Source organism: Columba livia, chromosome 20 (genome assembly GCF_036013475.1).
Source record: "Columba livia isolate bColLiv1 breed racing homer chromosome 20, bColLiv1.pat.W.v2, whole genome shotgun sequence".
Classification (NCBI taxonomy): domain Eukaryota; kingdom Metazoa; phylum Chordata; class Aves; order Columbiformes; family Columbidae; genus Columba; species Columba livia.
Genome location: NC_088621.1, coordinates 7,367,706 through 7,388,119, shown reverse-complemented (window position 1 = coordinate 7,388,119; position 20,414 = coordinate 7,367,706). Strand labels below are relative to the sequence as shown.

Sequence of the window (20,414 nt, the reverse complement as noted above, 5' to 3'; positions counted from 1 at the left end):
AAATTTTAATGCTGTAAGGCAGTGAGGGAGGTGCTAGCATGCTTCTTGGTATCGAAGTGTGGTTGGAACAGCACTCTAACAGTGTTCATTATTGTTCTTTAGGAAACTGCTTGCTTCAGAGGGCAGCTGGTGCAGGAAATGAGGCAGCTTCTCTCTTCCTAGCAACTCATGGAGCAAAAGTCAACCACCAAAACAAATGGGTAAGAGCAGAAGCCTACAGACTGTAGTTTGAAATTTTCCTTATTTCTCTTCAGAAATAAGATAGCAGAGATCTCTCATTACTAACCATAGCTTAAATGTAGTTGGAACGCCTGCTGAGCCTTTTGCATGTTTTCAGATATTTACTAGTGATGACACAACTGTTGCTTTCTCATGGCTCTGTTCTTGCAGTATCACCAGTTGTTGACATGCTTTTAAGACTTCCTTCGGGGCCTGTTGTAATAAAGTCCTTAATTTAGGCTAACTCATATAGTTGGAAAGTCCTAAAGAGCTTCCGCTACTGGGACTTGAGCTCTTCATAGCAGGTCTTGTGGTCACAGTAGTTGAAAAGCTGCTTCTTTTCTTGGTTTCATGTCTCAAGCTGTTAACCTAGTACCTTGTTTATTAAAGGGAGAAACACCACTGCATACAGCCTGTAGGCATGGCCTGGCAAACCTCACAGCAGAGCTTCTGCAGCAAGGCGCCAACCCAAACATCCAGACAGCAGAAGTGGTGCCTGGTCAGAAGAATTCATCTTCTCCAACAGCAGAGAACGTCTATCTGCAAACTCCCCTTCACATGGCTATTGCTCACAATCACCCAGATGTGGTGTCAGTCATCTTGGAACAAAAAGGTAGTTGTTTCTTTTTTTCTGGTTCAGACTCTGTTGATGCTGTAGTGGATTGGTGTGTGAGGATGCCATCTTAACTGCATTTCGACAAACTACTCATGAAGTATGTCTTCCTGTAAACATTGTTTAAGTAGAGCAATTGATAAGACTGGCTAAGCATAGTCTTGAACTCAATCTTCTTGTTAAGATTAGAAAATCAATTGGCCCATAAATCTTTATCTTCTCCACTGTAGATAATGGACTTTGAACACTTAGCCCCAGGTTGTATTCTAGCTGTGCAACTGAGATCCCTTTTCTCTCCCCATTAAAGCATTTGGTTCAGGTAAATGCTGGAATCAAATATGGATAAAGTCATAATTCTGTGGTGAGACTTCTGCCTCCCTTTGCTCTTTCAGTGAGAGGATTTTGTACAGAGTAATGCTAGTATTGTAGTAGAGTTGAGACTTGAGTACTGAAATACTAGCAGATGGCAGTTTAATAAATGCTGCTAGTTCAGCTTCTGTTTTCTAGCAGCAAGAAGAGAGTTTGATAGCTGAAGCCAAGCGTCTTTTGTCTCCTTCTACAAGTGGGATTTAGAGGGAGCAGGTGAATTGGGGGGAATATCCTCTGTCCCAGGAGCTGAGAAGGACAGATGCTGTCAGCATCTTGCAGTACAGCCTCCAGTCTTCATTCTCTGAACTTTGTATGTGTCACTCTAGAAATGTGTTTTAGTGTAGGTATTAAGATTAGGCAGTAGTGGCAATACTACCTGAATCCTAAGCAGGGTCACATCTGGGAAATGTAAGGGTATCTTGCTTAGATCTTTCAAAGTGACTGCTGGATGAACAGCCCACTTCAAAATGTGACATTGCTGTTTGTGCAGCTTTCAATGTGCAGCTGCAGGTCAAGTACAAGAATGTTACAACTCCTTATTCTTTTCTTCTAGCTAATGCTCTTCATGCTACCAACAACTTGCAAATTATTCCTGACTTCAGTTTAAAAGACTCAAGAGACCAGACTGTGCTGGGGTTGGCTCTTTGGACAGGTATGTGCCTTCAAAACAAGATGAGAATTTATGAAGATCTGGAAGTGATCTTGAAATACTGATTCAGGAGATGCTTTCTTGTGTGAGATGTGGAGGGGAATGGTTTGGGGAAAGCTAGATATTTTTCTCTGCAGCCAAGTGACTTTTCAATAGTATCAGGGCATTGTCAGAAGAAAGAGGTGGTGTGGTCACTACTGCATAAATTTACATATGGTCCTACTGAGCTGGAAACAGCAGATGTATGGGGTGCAACTACTCACGCTCTGGACTTAAGAGATGAGGCAGAACACATCTAGCATTGATGCAGTGCATCTCTTACTGTAATTACTGAAAACTGAAAGCTTGAAGCTTGCTTTGTTAATATTCAGTGTGTCTTTTGTAGAACTGAAGGTGGAATACTAATGAGCTTTAACTCTTCAGGCATGCACACAATAGCAGCTCAGCTGCTCGGATCTGGGGCATCCATCAATGACACTATGTCAGACGGACAGACTCTCTTACATATGGCAATACAGAGACAAGACAGTAAGAGCGCACTCTTTCTGCTGGAACATCAGGCAGATATAAATGTCAGGTAAGATCTTAACTGATGTAACGCTCAACTGGATATGTATTTAAGAGTGGATAGTGGTGTCTGCATTTCTATAATGGCTTGAAGTTGGTTGCAAATCATGATTTGTGCCTAGTTATGCATTTGGTGCTTGTGATGGCTGAGGGATTACACATGTGAACTTAGACCTACATGTAGCTCCCTTGGTCAGAACCTCCTCTTGATGTTGTGGAGGGAGGTGCCACTTAATTCTATGTAGAACAGAACCCTCTGTAACAGACTTTCAAGTCCTAGAACCTGGTACCGAACTTCTATAGTCTCATCTATTTGCCAGCTTGTTGGAGCTCCGTGTTTTCTGCTGTGTAGACTAATATGATGTACCTCCAACAACAAGATTCTGATAGAACTTGCCTGCTGAGTGTCTCCTAGACAAGTTGATATTAGACTGAACGAAACATTTATCTGCTTACATGACTGACAGCCTGTCTTTGAAATTTGGTGAGCTATGCTGTAGTGAATGTCATGGGTACAAACTGCCTAATTCTGCTGTTCCAATTTGTTTTTAACAACCAGTGTTTCTGACTTGAAGTGTTACCACAGTGCAGACAAAGCTGTTTGCTTCTGTGGCAATAGGCTTGCTCTGAAGGAGCTTTGTTTAAATAACGCTGCACTTAAGAAAATGAGCCTCTGAACCAAGAACACTGATGTGCTTTTCAAACTTCAGAAATCAATCAGTTGCTGCTACAAGGGGCAGGGGAAGAAAGATAAACCACAGCTGTGATGGAAAAACTAATGATGTGTTTGCTTGGCTGTAGAGATACGGTCTTACCACAGCAAAAACAGATGAGGAGATAATTCTTGGCTTTGCCAATAAACTGCTGCAACATGAAGCATAGCTTTATAATGCAGTGGTAACGCACTTCAAACTGTTCCTATTGCAGAACACAGGATGGAGAGACGGCCTTACAGCTAGCCATAAAAAACCAGCTCCCTCTTGTGGTTGATGCTATTTGTACCAGGGGAGCTGACATGTCTGTGCCAGATGAAAAGGGAAATCCTCCTTTGTGGCTTGCCTTAGAAAGTAACCTGGAAGATATTGCATCAACTCTGGTAAGACTGTCAGTTGACTTAATTTAGTCTCACTTTTGTGCACCTTACTAGCAGCAAAGGGCTCATTAAAAACAAACTCAATACATGAAAAGAACAGAGTAGTCCTATACCACTCTCTTATTTCCAGAGGTTTTTCCTCACCAGAAGTTCTTCTTTCTTGGGAAATACTTGACAAACACTGTAGTCAGCATAACCAAAGATCTCGCAGCCACTGTAAGTATAGAATATGATATCTGGGTTCTTGATTTTGGAAAGAGTAAGGATCTACTGAAAGCATCAGTCTGTAGCGTATGAAACTTGTGTAACGATTAGCTTCCTAAATAAAACTGAACACCCATATATATGCTTTAAAGTATGTACTGGTTTTTATCGCATCTTAAGGTTCCATCACGAAGGCCTTTAAAGGCTTAATATTAATACTTATTTTTAAGACCATTTACTTTCAGGTGTAGATGATCCAGGAAACTTAGGAGATGTAAGGAGACCTCCTCACCTCCCCTTCATAAGGAGGTGACTTGAAAGCTTTGTCTCTATCTGGTTATTGTCTGTTAAAGGCAACTATTGAAAAGTTGTGCTGATATTGGATAAAAACTTAATGCAGTCAGCAATGAAACTACTCATGCATAAACCTTGTAAATAGCTTGTTGAGTGGAACAAGTTTTATTGAAGTGCCACATTGCTTGAGTAGTTCTGTAGTAGAAGAATGCAAATATTAGAAATACAGTTCCTAGAAAAAGTTGTTTGTATAGAGAAGGAAGTAAATGGGCCAGACACTCCAAGGCAATACCTGCTGATGTTATTTGACTGAGTTCAGTCTTTGGTGTTGCTGAAAGTGAGGTAAATGTTACCTGGACTGGCTCAAGAATTGAAATAGGCTCTGTCTATTCAGAGTATATGGGCGAATATCTGAATTGTTAGTAAAGACTACCTGATGAAGTATTGAGTGGTATACCAGTAGTAGGAGCCTTCTGGAGACATAAAAAAACCTCACTGCCTCGTTGTGCTTCTCCTTCCAGGTTAGACATGGCTGTGATTCAACCTGTTGGGGGTCAGGACCAAGTGGCTGCTTACAGACTCTTCTTCATAGAGCTATTGATGAAAACAGTGAACAAATAGCATGCTTTCTTATTCGCAGGTCAGACCCCCTTCTAAAATACAAACCTTCTAATGTTCATGTACATATTTGCTTGGCATAAATTAATTGAATGCTGTTTTGAGCCAGTAAGAGGCATGTGCTTCATTGGACTTCTGGTGGGTGGATGGCACTTACAGAAGTCTGACTAGCCTTAAAGACAGATTGTGTTATCTATATTATCATTACTATTAATGACAAGAGTCAAACTAAAATTTGGAACTTGTGCTTATGTAGAATGTGTCAGCAGTTGCTGGACCAGTTCTTGTAAAAAGTGTTCTGACCTTTGTTTGGAATAGTTTAAATCTGGATTAAATTTAATAAACTGACTATTGTTTGTTTTAGTGGCTGTGATGTGAACAGTCCCAGAAAGCCAGGCCCAAATGGAGAAGGAGAAGAGGAAGCTCATGATGGACAGACACCCCTACACTTGGCAGCCTGCTGGGGACTAGAAGAGGTGATCCAGTGCCTTTTGGAGTTCGGTGCCAATGTCAATGCTCAGGTATCTAGAGAAATTGTGCACAGTTTGTTCAAAGTTGATTCTTTGCCTCTAATGTAGTGAAAACAAACTCCCCTCTCAGCTTGTTTTTTGTGTTTGACAGGAAAAAAAACCCCATGTGATGACTGGGTACACTTCTACTTTGTTTATTATCAGATCTAGTGCTTATTTGCCCTCATGATGTATTAATTAAGGAAGCCATATGGAAGGAAAATAATGATACGGAAAACTTCTGGCAGTTCTTTCTGATTTAATGATTGGAATTAAACTCTTCTGTCCCTAGAATGAGTTAAGGGCAGGAGCAGGGCTGTATTCTGCTGCAGTTGATCATTAGATCAGCAGTAGTGTAAAACTTGGAGTACTCTATTTTGTTAATATGTTTGGGAAGTGTCTTCTGTTACTTACATCACCTCAGTTCACTCAGTATGAGTTACACTTCATTTTTGGTTACACAGTAATCCTTAAACAGACACTTGGCAAATAGCAACAAAAGCAAGCATCACTGTTGCTGAAAATGACATCAAAATGAATGGCAAAACACGTTGTCACAAAGCAGCTGTGGCTGTAAACTGCTGCTTGATACAGACAAGTGATAAAACACCTTATTTGAATTTGTTAGTTTGAATGCTCACCTCTGTCCTCAAAATGCCTTGACTATATGGGAAATGTTACTCTGAGCTACTTAAATGGCTATGTAGCACAGGATTGAGGTCAATTTGGAGAAACAAATACCAATTTGCTTCATTTACACTGTGAATTTATACTCCCACTGCAACTGTTTGGTGTCCCAGCTGATGGCAGTTGAGTATGTCACAGAACTAAACTGCTAAGTTTCGAGAATTAGGGAAGGATTTGTGTATTACTAAATTTTCGTATAACAAACTTCCTGGTTTCTTTCTAGGATGCAGAAGGAAGAACTCCAATCCATGTTGCCATTAGCAACCAACATAATGTTATCATTCAGCTTATGATTTCACATCCAGATATTAAGCTAAATGTACGTGACAGGCAAGGAATGACTCCGTTTGCGTGTGCCATGACGTATAAAAATAACAAAGCAGCTGAAGCAATTTTGAAGAGGGAGCCAGGAGCTGCTGAACAGGTAAGCTGGGACTATTCAAAGCAAGCCGGTCTTACTGCGTTAGTTTGTGGTAACAGGTGTTCCACAAGCACCAATTTCTGCTTCATCTTTTTGTGGCTTTACATGTAATGGCATTTGCCAGATGCCAGTCTTCCGTAGCAGGATTTATTTAGTAAACTGTAGGTGTGTACATGCTGTGTGTGAATAAAGACATGAGGGGTTAGTGTCTCATCAAACCTTATCTTGTCAGTACTAAATTGAGGAACAGGCATGTGTGTATGTAAGGAGAAGGTTCTGACTCTACTCTTGTCTTGTGCTGGACTAGTACATAAAAAATCTGTTACCTAATGGTCCTAAAGCTATCCAAAACAGAAACTGACCTAAAATAATAGATGTTATGCTGCACTGCTAAACTGTAAAACTGCCAACTGTATCTTCAGGCTTCTGCTGTGACATTTCAGGCAGCCGTTCAGGAGTTGCTTCCTACCCTCCGTAGGTTTAATTATGGGTAAAGTATTTGAGTGTTTAGGAGCTCTTGTAATACATCTAAAACGTGGTTACAAATACAGCCAATTGTAAATATGCTTTAAGGTCAGCAAATATAAACAAAATGCACTTGGTGTTAAGCTGAAAAATGAATACTCTTTGCCTCAGTGTAGCAGGATTGCATGTTGCTTCCTTCTCCAGTGTTAACTGCCAGATTGACTTAAGTTTGTTTCATTTAACTGAGTTTATCATTAACTGCAGCACTTACTACAACAGCTGTTAACCTTTTGTCTGTCATAGTGTTCTTCAGTGTGTGGTAAAGAAATAACAAAGTTATAAAGTAGAAATAAAGTAGTCTGAAGCAGCCCAGAGTGAGCAGTTGTAGCTGATAATTTCCCAGTTCAGTTTATTTGATAGTCACATCTATCAAATCTCCAATGCCAAGCAGAGAAAGGAACAAGGCTCTACAGTTCACCTCAAATAGAGGGAGCAAGTATCTCGTGGTGAAAATATGTCCTAATATGTAACAATTTGCTGTTCTACAGAAATAATGGATTTCATTTCACTTGCTCTTTCTGCCGCAGGTAGATAATAAAGGTCGGAATTTCCTACATGTAGCTGTTCAGAACTCAGACATTGAGAGTGTGCTGTTCCTGATCAGTGTACAGGCCAACGTAAACTCCCGGGTCCAGGATGCCTCCAAACTAACACCTCTGCACCTGGCTGTACAAGCTGGTTCAGAGATCATTGTGCGGAATCTGGTATGTACTGGGGACTCTTCCTTCCTCTGCTTAAAAATGCACATTCTGCACCAATGCATGCTGCCTGTAGGCTGGAGAAGTCAGCCAAAGGTGACACCAGTTTTAAACATGAACGTGCGTTGGAGCAGCTCAGTAATGATGGCATTTTATATATACTGGAGGCCTAGAAGTATCTCTGTACAGTGCAGTCTTGTGTGCTTCATTCACAGAAGTAAACTGTCGGCTAATAGCTCTGAAAACATCTTTGAACATATTCCTTCTTGCATCTTGACAGCTGCTTGCAGGTGCCCAGGTGAATGAGCTGACTAAGCATCGTCAGACTGCCCTTCACTTAGCAGCCCAGCAAGATCTGCCCACAATTTGCTCAGTCCTTCTGGAGAATGGAGTGGACTTTGCAGCTGTAGATGAAAATGGAAATAATGGTAAACTTCTGAAGTTCTCCAAATAGCTTTAAACACTTCAGTAGGTCTGTTACTGATACCTCCTGGTGGAGATCGCCCATTCAATGGGCTCACTCTTCAGAGATGAAAGAGAATGCAAGTCTAAGAAATCAAAGTTGGTAGAAGGTGTTTTGGAGAGGGAAGGTTGGGGAAGAGTAAGCGGGAGGAGTGCTTAATTTACTCCAGCTGTAATTATTGCTGACAAGAACTGTTTCAGATTCTTTAAGCTTCTCTTTTACTTTTCAGCTCTTCATCTGGCAGTGATGCATGGCCGTCTGAACAATATCCGGGTCCTCCTCACAGAGTGCAATGTAGATGCAGAAGCCTTTAATATTAGGTAATTAGTATAGTCTTAACTGACTAAAAGAACCACAATGTATTTTAAAATATATGCGTGTATGGCTATCTAAAAAAAACACCAAAGATTTGGCTTGGGTTATAGTATTTCTACACTAATTTTGCAGTGAAGTGTGCAGAGCATGCTGTGTCTAAATCCCGTAGAAATTACGTATGCCAGGAAGAAGTAGGTTGTTGTGTATTATATTGTAAGTTACTTTGGTTCAGACTTCATCAGTGCTTCACTTGAGTTGAAAACAAGGAGAGCTGGATGAGTAACTCCAGTAGCAAGCAGACTTTGATCAGGATAACAAACTCTTTTCCCCAGAGGCCAGTCACCGATGCATGTTTTGGGACAATATGGGAAAGACAATGCAGCAGCCATCTGTGATCTCTTCCTGGAGTGTATGCCAGAATACCCTCTAGACAAACCTGATGCCGAAGGAAACACAGGTAGGTGACGTCCAACAGCTATTAAACTTGAAAGTCACCAGAGTCATGTTAATGGTATGTCACTGTTAAAGCTGGATTGATAGACAGTAGTATGTTAAATACAGTAGGATGCAAACACTACACAGAAATGTAAAAAAATAAAGATCCTACCCTAGATTGAGTCTAATAAGAGACCTTCCACTTTGTTAGCAGGGAAGTGTCTGGCTTTTATTTTTCAGTGCTCCTTTTGGCTTACATGAAGGGAAATGCAAACTTGTGTCGTGCAATAGTGAGAGCTGGGGCTCGTCTTGGAGTTAACAACAATCAAGGCGTCAATATCTTCAACTACCAAGTTGCTACAAAACAGCTTCTCTTTAGACTGCTGGGTAAGTATTACTTGCTGCTGTTGGAAGGTGGTTTTAGTGTGTGCCTCTGAGATCTTGGTGGAGGAAAGAATTCTGGACATCTGATTTAAATGACAGTAATTCCAGAGGGGCTGAACTTTTGAGTATTCTACCACTTCAAGTGGGTGGTATACTTGTGTTTCTCATGATCAGCTGAACTGAAAGGATGGACATGGAGAATCTTAGCTGGTGTTGTAGTCTAATGTAGCTTAAAACTTAGATATTGCTTTTTAACTTATGCTGTATAGCTGCTGTGGATAATGTGGTGTTGATGAAAGCAACTACACATGGTCTACAGACAAGACTGCAGCTATGACAAGAGTAATTAAATATTGGATGCAACCTAGAGCTGGAAGAAGCTTCCTTAATGTTACAGTCTACTCAAGAGGTGTCTGAGCCTGTTTTTGTCTTTTTCCCCTCTAACAGATATGCTGACAAAAGAACCTCCTTGGTGTGATGGCTCCAACTGCTATGAGTGCACTGCCAAATTTGGAGTCACGACAAGAAAGCATCACTGGTACTGTGACACATCTCGCTGTGCTTACAAGGAAATGGTTCCTCTACCCAATGTAGCTAAGGCTTGTTCCTTCTGGTGGCTTAGGAAACCCTCGTGTTGATGTAGGCGTATAACCAGAAATCCAGCTGAAACATTCCACCCTGTCCTAGTTGTTAGATCAGTGGCTTGTGGTCTGATTAAAATAAGTAGTTTGTACACTTAATGTTGAGAAATCATATCCAAATTCAAGTAGGAAAATGGGGAATTTAGGTGCCCACTTTCAGTAGTGGGGCTGATTTGCTCTGAAACAGGTGACAGATCTTTGTAAGGTGGAAATGACTGAAGATAGCAACAAGAGTTGCTCTTGTAGACATGAGTTACTTTTTCTTAACTGGTCTACAAAATATGCGAGGTTGCATGGAAGTTAAGCAAAGATTTTTCTCTTAGCACATGTGAGACTGCCCGGTGTTGCAGAGAAACTGCAAGTGCATCAGTTGAAGTAGTACAAGGTGACTGACTAGTATAGAAGCAGCATGTATTTTTTTGGCATTAGTATTCAATGATTGAGAGATATCACAAGATAGAAGAAAAATCTTAGCATTTCAGTTGCTGCCGTATCTTTTTAGTGATCACTGGTAAAGAATATCAAGCAGTAAAGTCCTGGTGTTCACTATGAATGAAATCACCTTTTTCTCCCATCCCTCTATCAACAGCCGACACTGTGGACGCCTGCTCTGCCATAAGTGCTCAACAAAGGAGATTCCCATCATAAAATTTGATCTGAACAAGCCAGTTCGAGTTTGCAACATCTGCTTTGACGTCCTGACTCTGGGAGGAGTTTCCTAGTATGCTGTGGAAATAAAGGGATTCCCAGTCAGTGCTCCTGACAGCAGCTCTGCTTACAAGCCCTCTGGATAGGGAAGAGGAGGCCTATACATGTCTTCTGCAATAGACTGAACTAATTAAGGACCCTGTTATGATATATTCTGGTATAAATGACTTTGTATGACTGTAAATGTATTGGGCTGTGATAGACTTCGCTAGGAATTCGAGTGGATTGTTGAAACCAAGTGACAGAAGAATTTAGACCCTCTTCTAGTTGCAGTGGGGTATGGAAGCTAAAGTTGTTTGGCTGATGTTTGAAACAATATACAACAGGTCTGTCCTTGACATGGTGCTTTGCACTGAGCAACTCTATTAAGTCCTGCGGCTTTCAAGCTGCTTAATAGAGCTGGCATTAAGTTTCAGGGTAACCAGGTACCTTTCTTTGCTTTGTCTTAAAGATAAATGTTCCCTTTCTCCAGAGAAGACTTCTTGTGAAGCTAGACTGGGCTGTTGCAACCACTGTTCGTTTCAAGAAACTTCAAAAATGGGTGTAGTTCTAAGCATAGCTCAAGAATTGTGGCCTTACAACAGAAAGCTTTACAACATCTGATGCAAAGCAGTCAGAATTGCAGATCCACATCTCGATACCTCCTCAGTAAATGTCTCATTGCCTTTAGCATGTTCAAGAGAAGTGCAAGGTTGTTTTAGCCAGTAAATACTCTTGCTCGTACCTGCTAGAGCTGTCAAAGTCTACTTGGTTGCACTTTCATATTTATGTTGCTAGTTCTTCCAGATCATGAAACTTTTATAAATGAGCTTAAATGCGCTGAAAGGCCTAAGCATATGCTAAATGGAGAAACACTAAAACTGGTTAAGCAGTCTAACTCGCAATACAGCAATAAATGCTGAAGTGCATTATGTATCCCTTGAGGGAGAGTAGCACTTTCCTTTGGTTTAAAGACCCTGGTTATCTGCTGCAGGAGAGTCAGGAACCTGTGTAGAATGTGCTGCGCCTCTTAGACATTACATTTGGGTCCAGTTTCAATAGGATTGCTGATGAGCGGGAGCATATTTGGAGGCTTCCTATTAATGTTAAGCCTCTGGCCTTGAAGGAAGGATTCTGAACTGGCAGGGCACTGCCAGGCATTTGGATTAAGCTGCAGTATTTTAATCTAGGCTGGTCCTACTTTCATAAACATGCTGAATCTATAAATATCCAACACCACATTTTTAGGTAAACAGGGAAGTACTTTGATAGACAAGGGTAAAGGCTTCAGTCAGAAGAACTGTGTGCTGAAGCAAAACCACATGCCATGTTAGGCTTTTTTTCATCCCAAGAGGTGAACCTAGTTTAGACTCAACTGAACATTCCTCATCTCTGCTCCATGAACTAGTGTGTATTTATCATTTATTGCCCTGTTGGGAATGGTGATATTGTCAGTCTCAGAGTAATATGAGATGATAAACCAGCCTGCTGCTTTTATGGGAGACTTGCTTGAGGTTTTTATCCAACTTGTACAAGAAGAGGATGGGAGAGGGTATAATTGTTGATGTTTGCACAATGAATTTCACATCAAGTCTCACTTGATCTGCACTTTGATCTTCCAATATGCATCTATTGTAACTGGAATCTCACCCTTGTAACACTAGAGAAGAATAATGGATGGTAATACAAATTCACCTCACTGCTTAGTGTCTGCTGCTGTCACGTTCCAACAGAATGCCCTGGGTAACACAACTGGTCTCTGTAACACAGTTACTAATACAAACAGTGCATCTCTGGCATAGTGCTCTGTATACTGCCTTCTAGGTGCGTGAGGTGGAGAATAATGGTGTCAAAAGCATTTAACTGAAAACTACAGGTGTGGGTAAGTAGAATAGATGATGGAAAACATTGTACTTGTAGTCCATTGCTTTCTGATGTTTCAGAATATCACTGGCTGCAAATTTCTAGCAGTAAAAGATAAGTGATGGAGAGGAAGTGCATTTGGTGAAAGAAGTCTTGGCTGTAGTGCATCCCATGGTAACATGCTGACTGCCTCCTTGGTTTGGAGCTGCAGTGCTGTGCAGGGGTGAGCGTGTGTTCAGAACACTGAAAGACCGGGGAGAGGAGTGTTCTTCCAAGGCCACAGCCTATAGACTTCAGCTTCATTGGAGAACTGCACAACGTGTCATTGCTAAAGCACTTAAACATCAGTTTTTTCAGTGACTTCTCTGACAGGAGGAGCAAGGGAACAGGGTGCTCAGTTCTAACAGATTAAGGAACCTTTTAAATTATGAAAAATGTAGATCTTGTGAAAATTCAGCCTAACTGAATGGCAAGCTTAAGGTTTTTAAAGTAGAATATTAATTATAACTGCCTGAAACTCTTGGAAAGATCTGGGAAACCATACATTAATGCTTCTAGGTGGTTTGTGGGTTTTGTTCTACAGTCAATACTGTACCAGCTTTCTCACTGAAAGCTGAGGTTACTGCTTAAACTAATGTACAGCCTAAAGTGTTAATTCAACTTAAAGCAACTAAATTCACCAAATTCGACCATTTTTTAAAGTGCCTTTGAGAGAGTTTCCTTCCAGCCAACTGTAAGTAGCTTTCTGTCAGAGTTTAACGGAGAAAAGCTCACAACTTGAACCAAAACCCAAGTTAGTTTTCTAGTGCTTCAACTGAAGAGGTTGACCCCACCAAACAACTGGAGGGGCCTGATCCTTTAGGCACTCTGCCTGATGTTGGTCTGAGTCTTCAGACCTGTGAGATTTTGGGGGAGTTTTGCTGGCAATGCTCTGCTGCGGGGTACAAATGTGAATGGAGGCGCTTGGTAACATAGTAGTGGTCAACACATTTCTAATTCCATAAAGAACTGCTCTTCCTTTTTGTAGCAAACTGCAGTTGTGACCAAAACCCCCATCCCTCTTACCCTGCTGTTTTTAAGTGGTATCTGTTAAGACTAAAGTCTGCCAAATGTTAAACAAAAAGGGTAAATGGAAAACAAACCCACTTCTTTCCCTGGGCAGTGGCGCTTCAGGCACTTCAGGGCTGCATGGGAAGTCTGTGGTGGTTTGTACCGCAGTGTTTTGTTCTTAGACTGGATTCCTTTTGATTGCAGTCATCCAGAACTCTTATACAAGCACAAAATGTGGTCTGGCTTTTTATTTGTGCATCTAAAAAAGGTGTAGTCGCTGTTTCACACCACTAAGTGGAGTGAGGATGTTGAGTGTTGAAGGTACTAACAGAGCCTAGCAAGCTTCTGGCTGAAAGCTAACACATGCCTTAATGATTTCCTGTGCTGGAGATCAATGGCTTGTACAACTTCTGACATAGTGCTTATAATTAACAAGTGACAATATGGGAGGCCAAGGCTGGAATTCTTGTTTGTAGATCAAATGTTAATAGGCAAGTCTTTTTTTTTCTGTAACCAGCAGAGTTGGGTACTGCAGCAAACTCATCTCTAGAAAAAGCAAAGCTTGTATGAGTGACAGAAATAACTCTGAACCTTCTAATACCCGCTGTGAAATAGAAAAGGAAGTCTTAGAACAATGGCATTTTATCTGCAATGTTTGTCTGGAGTCATTGTAAAAATGTATTTTTCCAATATACATTACTTTGTTGTGTAATGATTCTACTTGTAATAAAATGCATAACTAGATAATGCATTGCACGGCGGGAACCTTGTTAAGAAAGTATCTTCTGTAGAGCCAGCTGCCCCTCTGCAAACTGTCCTTTACCAGCCACAAGGATAACTAGGGCTAGAACATTCCATTGGGCATGATGTCATTCTTTGTTCAGAAACTATTCCAGATACTCATTTTAATGTTGTGGAAGTGCTACAACTGTTCTTTTGGCTGATGAAGTCTGGTGTTCTAGTTTATGCCATATAGTCATCTTGAATGCCTTATCCATAATCATTCTTATGAAACAATCCTAACTTCCTACAGGCCAGAGCTGGGTCATGGGGTAAATTAGTTCTGGGCTCAGATGCATTTAAGTGGAGCAGCTGAGCTGGACTCAAAGTGACAAACTCTTAGTGCATTTGGTTCTATACTGGTGGGCAGCTTTGCCTCCTGGAGAGCATTAACTGCTGCAGCTTTACTTGGGGCAAGGAAAGCTTCAGTGCAGTAGCAAAACTGACCAAAACATCCTGGTGAGATTGTGATGCATTAGCCTTTTATTAATAAAACTTACTTAAGTACAGATGAATGGTGAGCTTTATTAGAGCACTGTCTCTGACTTGACCCCTGTGTAACTGTCACTAATATTTTCTTCCCAATTTCTTCTACCAGGGGAGAATTAGAAGTTTGAATGGCAGTAGAAACAAGATAATCTTGGACTGCTTCAGGTCAGTGAGGGAATCTCGTTTGCTTCAACAGATGACCTATTCCTAGTGCAAGACAACCTTTTTCCCCCCTCATGCTGTTTCCAAACACTAAATGGAGAAATAAGCTGTGGTCTTCAACCAACTTTAACATTTAAGTAACACAATCCCATCTTGCCTTCTTGCAGCAGCTTATTTGGTTTTTGTGTAGCTCTTCAGATCAAAATGAGCATTTCAGCACTGTTTGCACAGTGCTCAAGTGTACAGCAAGATGGAAATGGCTTACACCTTACACAGCTGCTACACCTTCACTAGGACTCCACCTTCTGATGACTGGCCCTTACAAACTACCTTACACAGTATTTAATAATCTGGAACTTGCTACAACTTTTAAATAGCTTTCAAAGACCCTTACCAATCATTTTTGGGGATGGTTTGACCTTGTTAAAGATGTGTCTGAAAGTAAGTGACATGCAGACACTCACTGGCCTGTAAGTTGAGACAATGAAGTGTTGCTGTGTGGCTCCTGCCTGCGATTTTACACAGCTTTGTCTTTAGCAGTGTGGTGTGAAATACCCACTCCACTCCCAAAGGTGGCACAAGCCCATGGCTGAATTTCAGTTCTAAAAATGTGACTGGGGACTTGCCTGCTGTATGATGGTTTTGCTGCCCCTCACTACATATCCAGCTTGCCCTGGTGACCGCAAGATCTGCCACAGTTGCCTTGGAGGACTTCTCTGTCAGATTATGGTGGAAAAGAAACACCACACAACCACGTTAAAATAAATAAATAAATAAAAAGTTTATTACAGTAGCATGTACACATTTTAATTGTGGTACAGGTCCTATCCACGGCAGTGGTAGCCTTATCTAACCATCGCAGGTGAAAAGCGCTGCACTGTGTCCTGCTGTCACTGCCATGGAGCGATCGCTCCTAAGGTGATACTGCCGGGCTTCCCGCAATCTCACTCGTTACTAATTAGACTTGTGGGACTTCAGAGGTGATAGTCTCTCAGAACTAATGGGCTTATAAACACCTCAAGCTGTTTATGAAGAGGTGGTAGCTGCCTTAAGGAACAGAACTGAACACAGATCTGTGCGGCAGCTGGACTGTGTGTGATCTGGGTGTCTCCTGAGGCTGCACCTGAAACTCATCCTAACAGTAGACTCAACCACAGTGGCTTCCCTGTGGCCTGGGCTTTACAGCACCTCAGCCTTCCACAGGATACTCCCTTGTCTTTTTTAGTCCCATGCAGAAATGGTATAACAACTTGCTCTGCTCTTCTGGGAGTTGCTTGCGTGACTGATTTTTGCCAGCTATGATAAAATACAGATTTTAAGGGATCTGGGCCTTGTGACGACACATCCAGCTGCAGCCTGATGGACACGTACCTGATGGAAAGAGGTCACATACCAGAATGGAAATAGGCAGACGGCGGCAGCAGCACAATTGTGTTGCCACGCAGCTTTAGTTATTGCCTATTTAAAATTACCAATTACTGGTCCGAGTAGTTTGAAAGTTGTGAATCAGAGGACCAGGATGGTGAGGTTAATATAAAACAACGATCCTCACAGGTGGCTCCAAATAGCTTCTTTGCACAGTATCTAATACAAACACTGAATGAGGAAATATAGCCATGACCTTTGTCTTCTGTACTCCAGGAATTTGATAAAGCTTGCATATAACTAAACTGCACAAGTTCCTAGATACTGCATACCTTAATTGTAGGAGAAATTGAGGCTTCTCCCTGCCATCTTTAAACTCTTTGGAGTAAATCAGGTGACTGGAAGGACCATTTGCACAGCACTGCAGTAGCAGAGTCCAAGTGACTGTGCACAATTTGAGGTCAGTGATGCTGCAGCAGCTCCTGTGCTTGCTGCCTCAAAACACAACACGTTGCACCCACCACCACGCACACAAGCATCTATTTCCTGACTGCAAAAGAAATCAGGTTTTAAATATAACCCAGGTTGTGCATCTTACAGTTTGTTGCCAGATGTAGATACCATAGGAATAAAGCTCTAAAGAAGTATCCTGTTGCTGATTTTTCAGCCACTAACTCAGCTGAAGTGTTTCCTCTTCCTCTCAAATCCGTCTCCACGCACTAGAAAAAGAGTCACAAATAACATGAAATTGTTGTTGCTCCCTTTGCCCAGACAGACAGAAGGGAATGGAGCTGGAGCTGCAGCTGCCCACCCAAAGCGCAGCATTTCACGGTTGGACTCTGCACCCTTTTCAGACCCAGCGCTCGGCATCACACCTTGAGGACGCACTGCGGGGCCAGCGGATCGCAGCCCTCGTATTCCTCCAGCTGAGGGTTATCCAGGTCACCTCTGTCGCTGTGCTCGGCCGAATCCGGCTGTCCCCACGGGGCGCCCGCAGTCCTCACGCACACACAGCGGCTGCCCCTCGAACCAGGCTGGTACAGCTTGCGGGGAACCCCAGTCCAGTCTCTGCTCACTCCCCCGCTAAAAGTGGAAAATTTAAATAAATTACAATTCAAACCTGCGAAAACGCTTCCAGCAAATAGAGACTCATTAGAGAAAAATACCCAAGACAATGTGGGAGAGTTCGAACTAACAATAGACTCACTGAGGCGGACTTTGCTCTCAACAGTCAACATCCATCCCACAGATTTCCAATACCTTTTTATTGCTGGTGCTTCAGAAACCTGTGGCCTGAACCTGGTTTCATCAGTGCTGCTACACGCTCTTACCCTTCTGGAAGCAACAAGCTTCTGCTGCCCACGTTTCTATTGCTGGAAAAAGGAATTGCAGCCCTATGGACAATTGGGGATTGGACTAGATGATCTTTTGAGGTCCCTTCCAATCCCAAACATACTGTGATACTGTGACATACCATGTCTAACAGCAAAATGTTTTTTCCGGGGGTAGCTCATTGCTCACAGATAACCACACACTGCCCTCTGTGCCGTGACTGCTATTGAGACTGATTTTGAGAACTAGGGCGAAACAAAAGAAAAGACAGAAAAAGAGAAGAAGAGAAGAGGTTTGTTACTTCCACAAGTACTTCCTAGCCTAAGCATTTTACAGTGTGGTCTGTGAAATGATTTAATCTTAAAAGAAAATAAACTAAACTGAGAGAGGAACACAACTAAATAGGCCAAGTAGGAAATGACTATTCAAAGCTCATCCTAATTTTTACGTGCTTTTAAGTAAAAACTGCTGTGACCATAGGCTGCGAGACAGGCTGTGAAACCGTCTGAAAACCACGAGCTAATCCGTGGATTCCTGACAGGTGAGAAACCCTGCTTGAATTCAGCAGATGGTCCTAGTGGGATTTCTGTTCTGTATTCCCCAGAACAGGAGGATCATGTGCGCACGTGGCAACTTTTGAAACCTGATTTCAATTCCAATGGGATAGAAGAATTTTCCTCACAAATAAAATTCCTAAAAGCGTTAATGGTCCAGATTAAACTTCATTTTCCTTTTACCCACCCAGCAGGTGAGTGAGCGGAGCTCCCCTCCACCACCTCACACTGGAGAACAATTTTCCCAGCACAACCTCCACGTCTGTGGAACTCCAGACTGGGGGGAGGTCACCAGCGGCCGCTGGATTGGCAGAGAAAAATCTAGTGACTCCGATTCACGCAGCAGCAGCCTGAGGAATGCAGGTGGGACGGGACCGTGTCCTGCACATGCTCCAGCCACGCCAGCGCTCAGCACCTTAGGACTGACCCAGGCCCTTCCATGAAGTCAGCAGACCTCACCTACAGACTATGGAGAGCGGTGGCTGCAGGAGCCAGGACATCTTCCTGCACCGCTCCTGCTAGGAGAGGTGACAACAAAGCTCAAGGCATCCAAAACAAGGGCAGAAATGCTCTGCTCCATGACGCAGGAGGGCAGAGTTTACCTCTGTCTGGAGCACCAGAAACGGCTGCCCTTGGCAGAGCTCCATTCCGAGTTGCAGGGTGGAAACTGCTGCTGCCTCTGCTCGCTTTCTGCCTTCAATTTCTGAGCTTCCTCAATGGCAGCCTCAGCCTGCCTTAAGGCTTCTGTCGGTGCCCCATTTTCATCATAGAATCTGCCCACCAGCTTCCCTGAGAGAGAAGAACGTGGTTAGTTAAGATCGCAGTGTTTTCAGGCAAGGAAAATGAATAGTTCTGTGTGGGTTTTTTTAATTTGTTGTTTAAAGATGAAAAAAGGAGGCTCTCGCCATGGCCCAATTTTAAAAACGAACTGAACTGAGCTTACATCCCTTCCATTCTTGGATCACACAGCAAGTTACCCATATTAATAATCCACACAAGACAAGCGGAGGCACAGCCTCATTAGAGATCACAGAGTCAATGTCCCTTTCAGCTGCAGAACCCACAAGTCCTTCCCACTCACGCACCTCATTCCCCAAAATAGTTTCCCTGTGCTGCTGCTCCTACAGTCTCCTCAGTCCTGCTAATTCCAGCACTCATAGCTGACTTTGTGCATTTTGCTCAGCAGAGACAAATAAAAGCAGGGCAGAGAGCTGACAGCCCTGGGCAGGACAACGGTTAAGCTTTGCCTTAGAATAAAGCAGACCTCAGACTAGGTCTGAATTAGCAGCAGCTCCAGCTGATCACCCACAGGTTTCAGCACTGTGGTCTCCTGCAGGAGGGGAAGACCCTGCATAGACACAGAATCACAGGGTGGTTTGGGTGGAAGGGACCTTAAAGCTCCCCCAGTCCCACCCCTGCCATGGGCAGGGACATCTTCACCAGCTCAGGTTGCTCAGAGCCCCGTCCAGCCTGGCCTGGGATGTCTCCAGGGATGGTTCATCTACCACCTCTCTGGGAACCTGGGCCAGGCTCTCGCCACCCTCAGGGCCAACGATTTCTTCTTTGGGGGCAATGGGCAAGTCTGCTTTAAACAAGCTCAGTTAAACTGCAGATTAGCCTGCCAAGAAGCAGGGTGAGCGCTCTGCTCATCCCCAGGCCAGCACAATCAAACTGATCCCCGTATCCGAGCCCGCTCGGGTATTTCCACAACACACTGCGGACTGAAGCACGAACACGGCCTTTAAAGTGAAGAACCAGCCAAGGCTAAAAGAGGTTGAGAACCTCATCAGTAGGTGATGCAAGACCGCATCCCCGACCTCCCATCGCCCACCTGCTCTCCCCACGCGCGGTCCCCCCGCCAGACCCACCTACCCACGGGCTTGTAGTGCTGTCCATAGAAGACCAGCCAGCTCTGCACCGCCAGCATCTCGCCCTGCGACAGCCCCGACACGTCGTCCACCAGCCCCGCCTGGGTGAAGTCCCCGGTGGCAAACGCTCTGGTGGCGTCTCTGCCTGCGGGGAGGGCGGGCGGTGAGCCCCGAACAGCCCCACCGAGCCCCCTGCCAGCCCCGGGCCCTCCCGCCCCGCTGGCGGTACCTGCGAGGCTGCTGTAGGCACCGCCGGGCCCGTAGTGCCTGCGGCCGCGCTCCACGTCGAAGACGCGGCCCAGCACGGCCAGGTAGAGGCCGGGCTCGCCCGGCGCCCCGCGGTACCGGCCCAGCTCAGCGGCGCTGAGCAGGCGGCCGCGGGGCGGCACCAGCCAGGCGCGGGGATCGAACCCGCGGCCCAGCAGGCAGGCGGCCCCCAGGCACAGCAGCGCCGCCGCCGCGCCCCGCCACATGGGGCCGCACCGCGAACGCGCCCGACCCCTTCACGACACTTTCCTCGCCGCACGGCAGCGTGGCGTTTGTATGAGCGTGGCGGGGGG

The 20,414-nt window shown here is 43.7% G+C and overlaps 2 protein-coding genes across 5 annotated transcripts in view; one reads left to right on the top strand and one right to left on the bottom strand.

Moving 5' to 3' along the window:
- The window catches only part of ANKFY1 (ankyrin repeat and FYVE domain containing 1), a 31,758-nt gene extending 17,707 nt beyond the window's left edge, over window positions 1–14,051 (top strand). For 3 of the 4 annotated variants that reach the window (XM_065037153.1, XM_065037154.1, XM_065037155.1), the window contains 15 exons: window positions 103–200; window positions 610–832; window positions 1,755–1,853; window positions 2,274–2,427; window positions 3,345–3,513; window positions 4,530–4,648; window positions 4,991–5,147; window positions 6,046–6,246; window positions 7,296–7,472; window positions 7,747–7,894; window positions 8,159–8,249; window positions 8,577–8,701; window positions 8,920–9,066; window positions 9,511–9,601; window positions 10,294–14,051. In XM_065037153.1, coding sequence (XP_064893225.1) covers window positions 103–200; window positions 610–832; window positions 1,755–1,853; window positions 2,274–2,427; window positions 3,345–3,513; window positions 4,530–4,648; window positions 4,991–5,147; window positions 6,046–6,246; window positions 7,296–7,472; window positions 7,747–7,894; window positions 8,159–8,249; window positions 8,577–8,701; window positions 8,920–9,066; window positions 9,511–9,601; window positions 10,294–10,426 — 2,132 coding nt within the window. In that variant the 3' untranslated portion in view covers window positions 10,427–14,051. Of the gene's footprint in view, window positions 1–102; window positions 201–609; window positions 833–1,754; window positions 1,854–2,273; window positions 2,428–3,344; window positions 3,514–4,529; window positions 4,649–4,990; window positions 5,148–6,045; window positions 6,247–7,295; window positions 7,473–7,746; window positions 7,895–8,158; window positions 8,250–8,576; window positions 8,702–8,890; window positions 9,067–9,510; window positions 9,602–10,293 lie in introns of all 4 variants that reach the window. The other variant, XR_010467366.1, reaches the window with a different exon arrangement.
- A 1,440-nt stretch (window positions 14,052–15,491) lies between these two features.
- On the bottom strand, window positions 15,492–20,413 carry LOC102086100 (neuferricin). Its single transcript, XM_065037160.1, has 4 exons — window positions 20,084–20,413; window positions 19,859–19,999; window positions 18,589–18,775; window positions 15,492–17,183 (listed from the first exon to the last, which is right to left on the bottom strand). Exons 1-4 carry the CDS (start codon window positions 20,325–20,327, stop codon window positions 16,970–16,972), a joined length of 786 nt encoding a protein of 261 aa, XP_064893232.1. The 5' UTR covers window positions 20,328–20,413; the 3' UTR covers window positions 15,492–16,969.
- Between the last annotated feature and the right edge of the window lies 1 nt (window position 20,414).

Excerpts from the sequence above, each read along its gene's own strand:
- LOC102086100 (XM_065037160.1), bottom strand. The coding sequence starts at position 20,327 with ATGTGGCGGGGCGCGGCGGCGGCGCTGCTGTGCCTGGGGGCCGCCTGC. Across the intron at positions 20,000-20,083 it reads TGCCTACAGCAGCCTCGCAG|GCAGAGACGCCACCAGAGCG; the intron begins GTACCGCCAGCG and ends CCCTCCCCGCAG. Across the intron at positions 18,776-19,858 it reads ACAGCACTACAAGCCCGTGG|GGAAGCTGGTGGGCAGATTC; the intron begins GTAGGTGGGTCT and ends CTTCTCTCTCAG.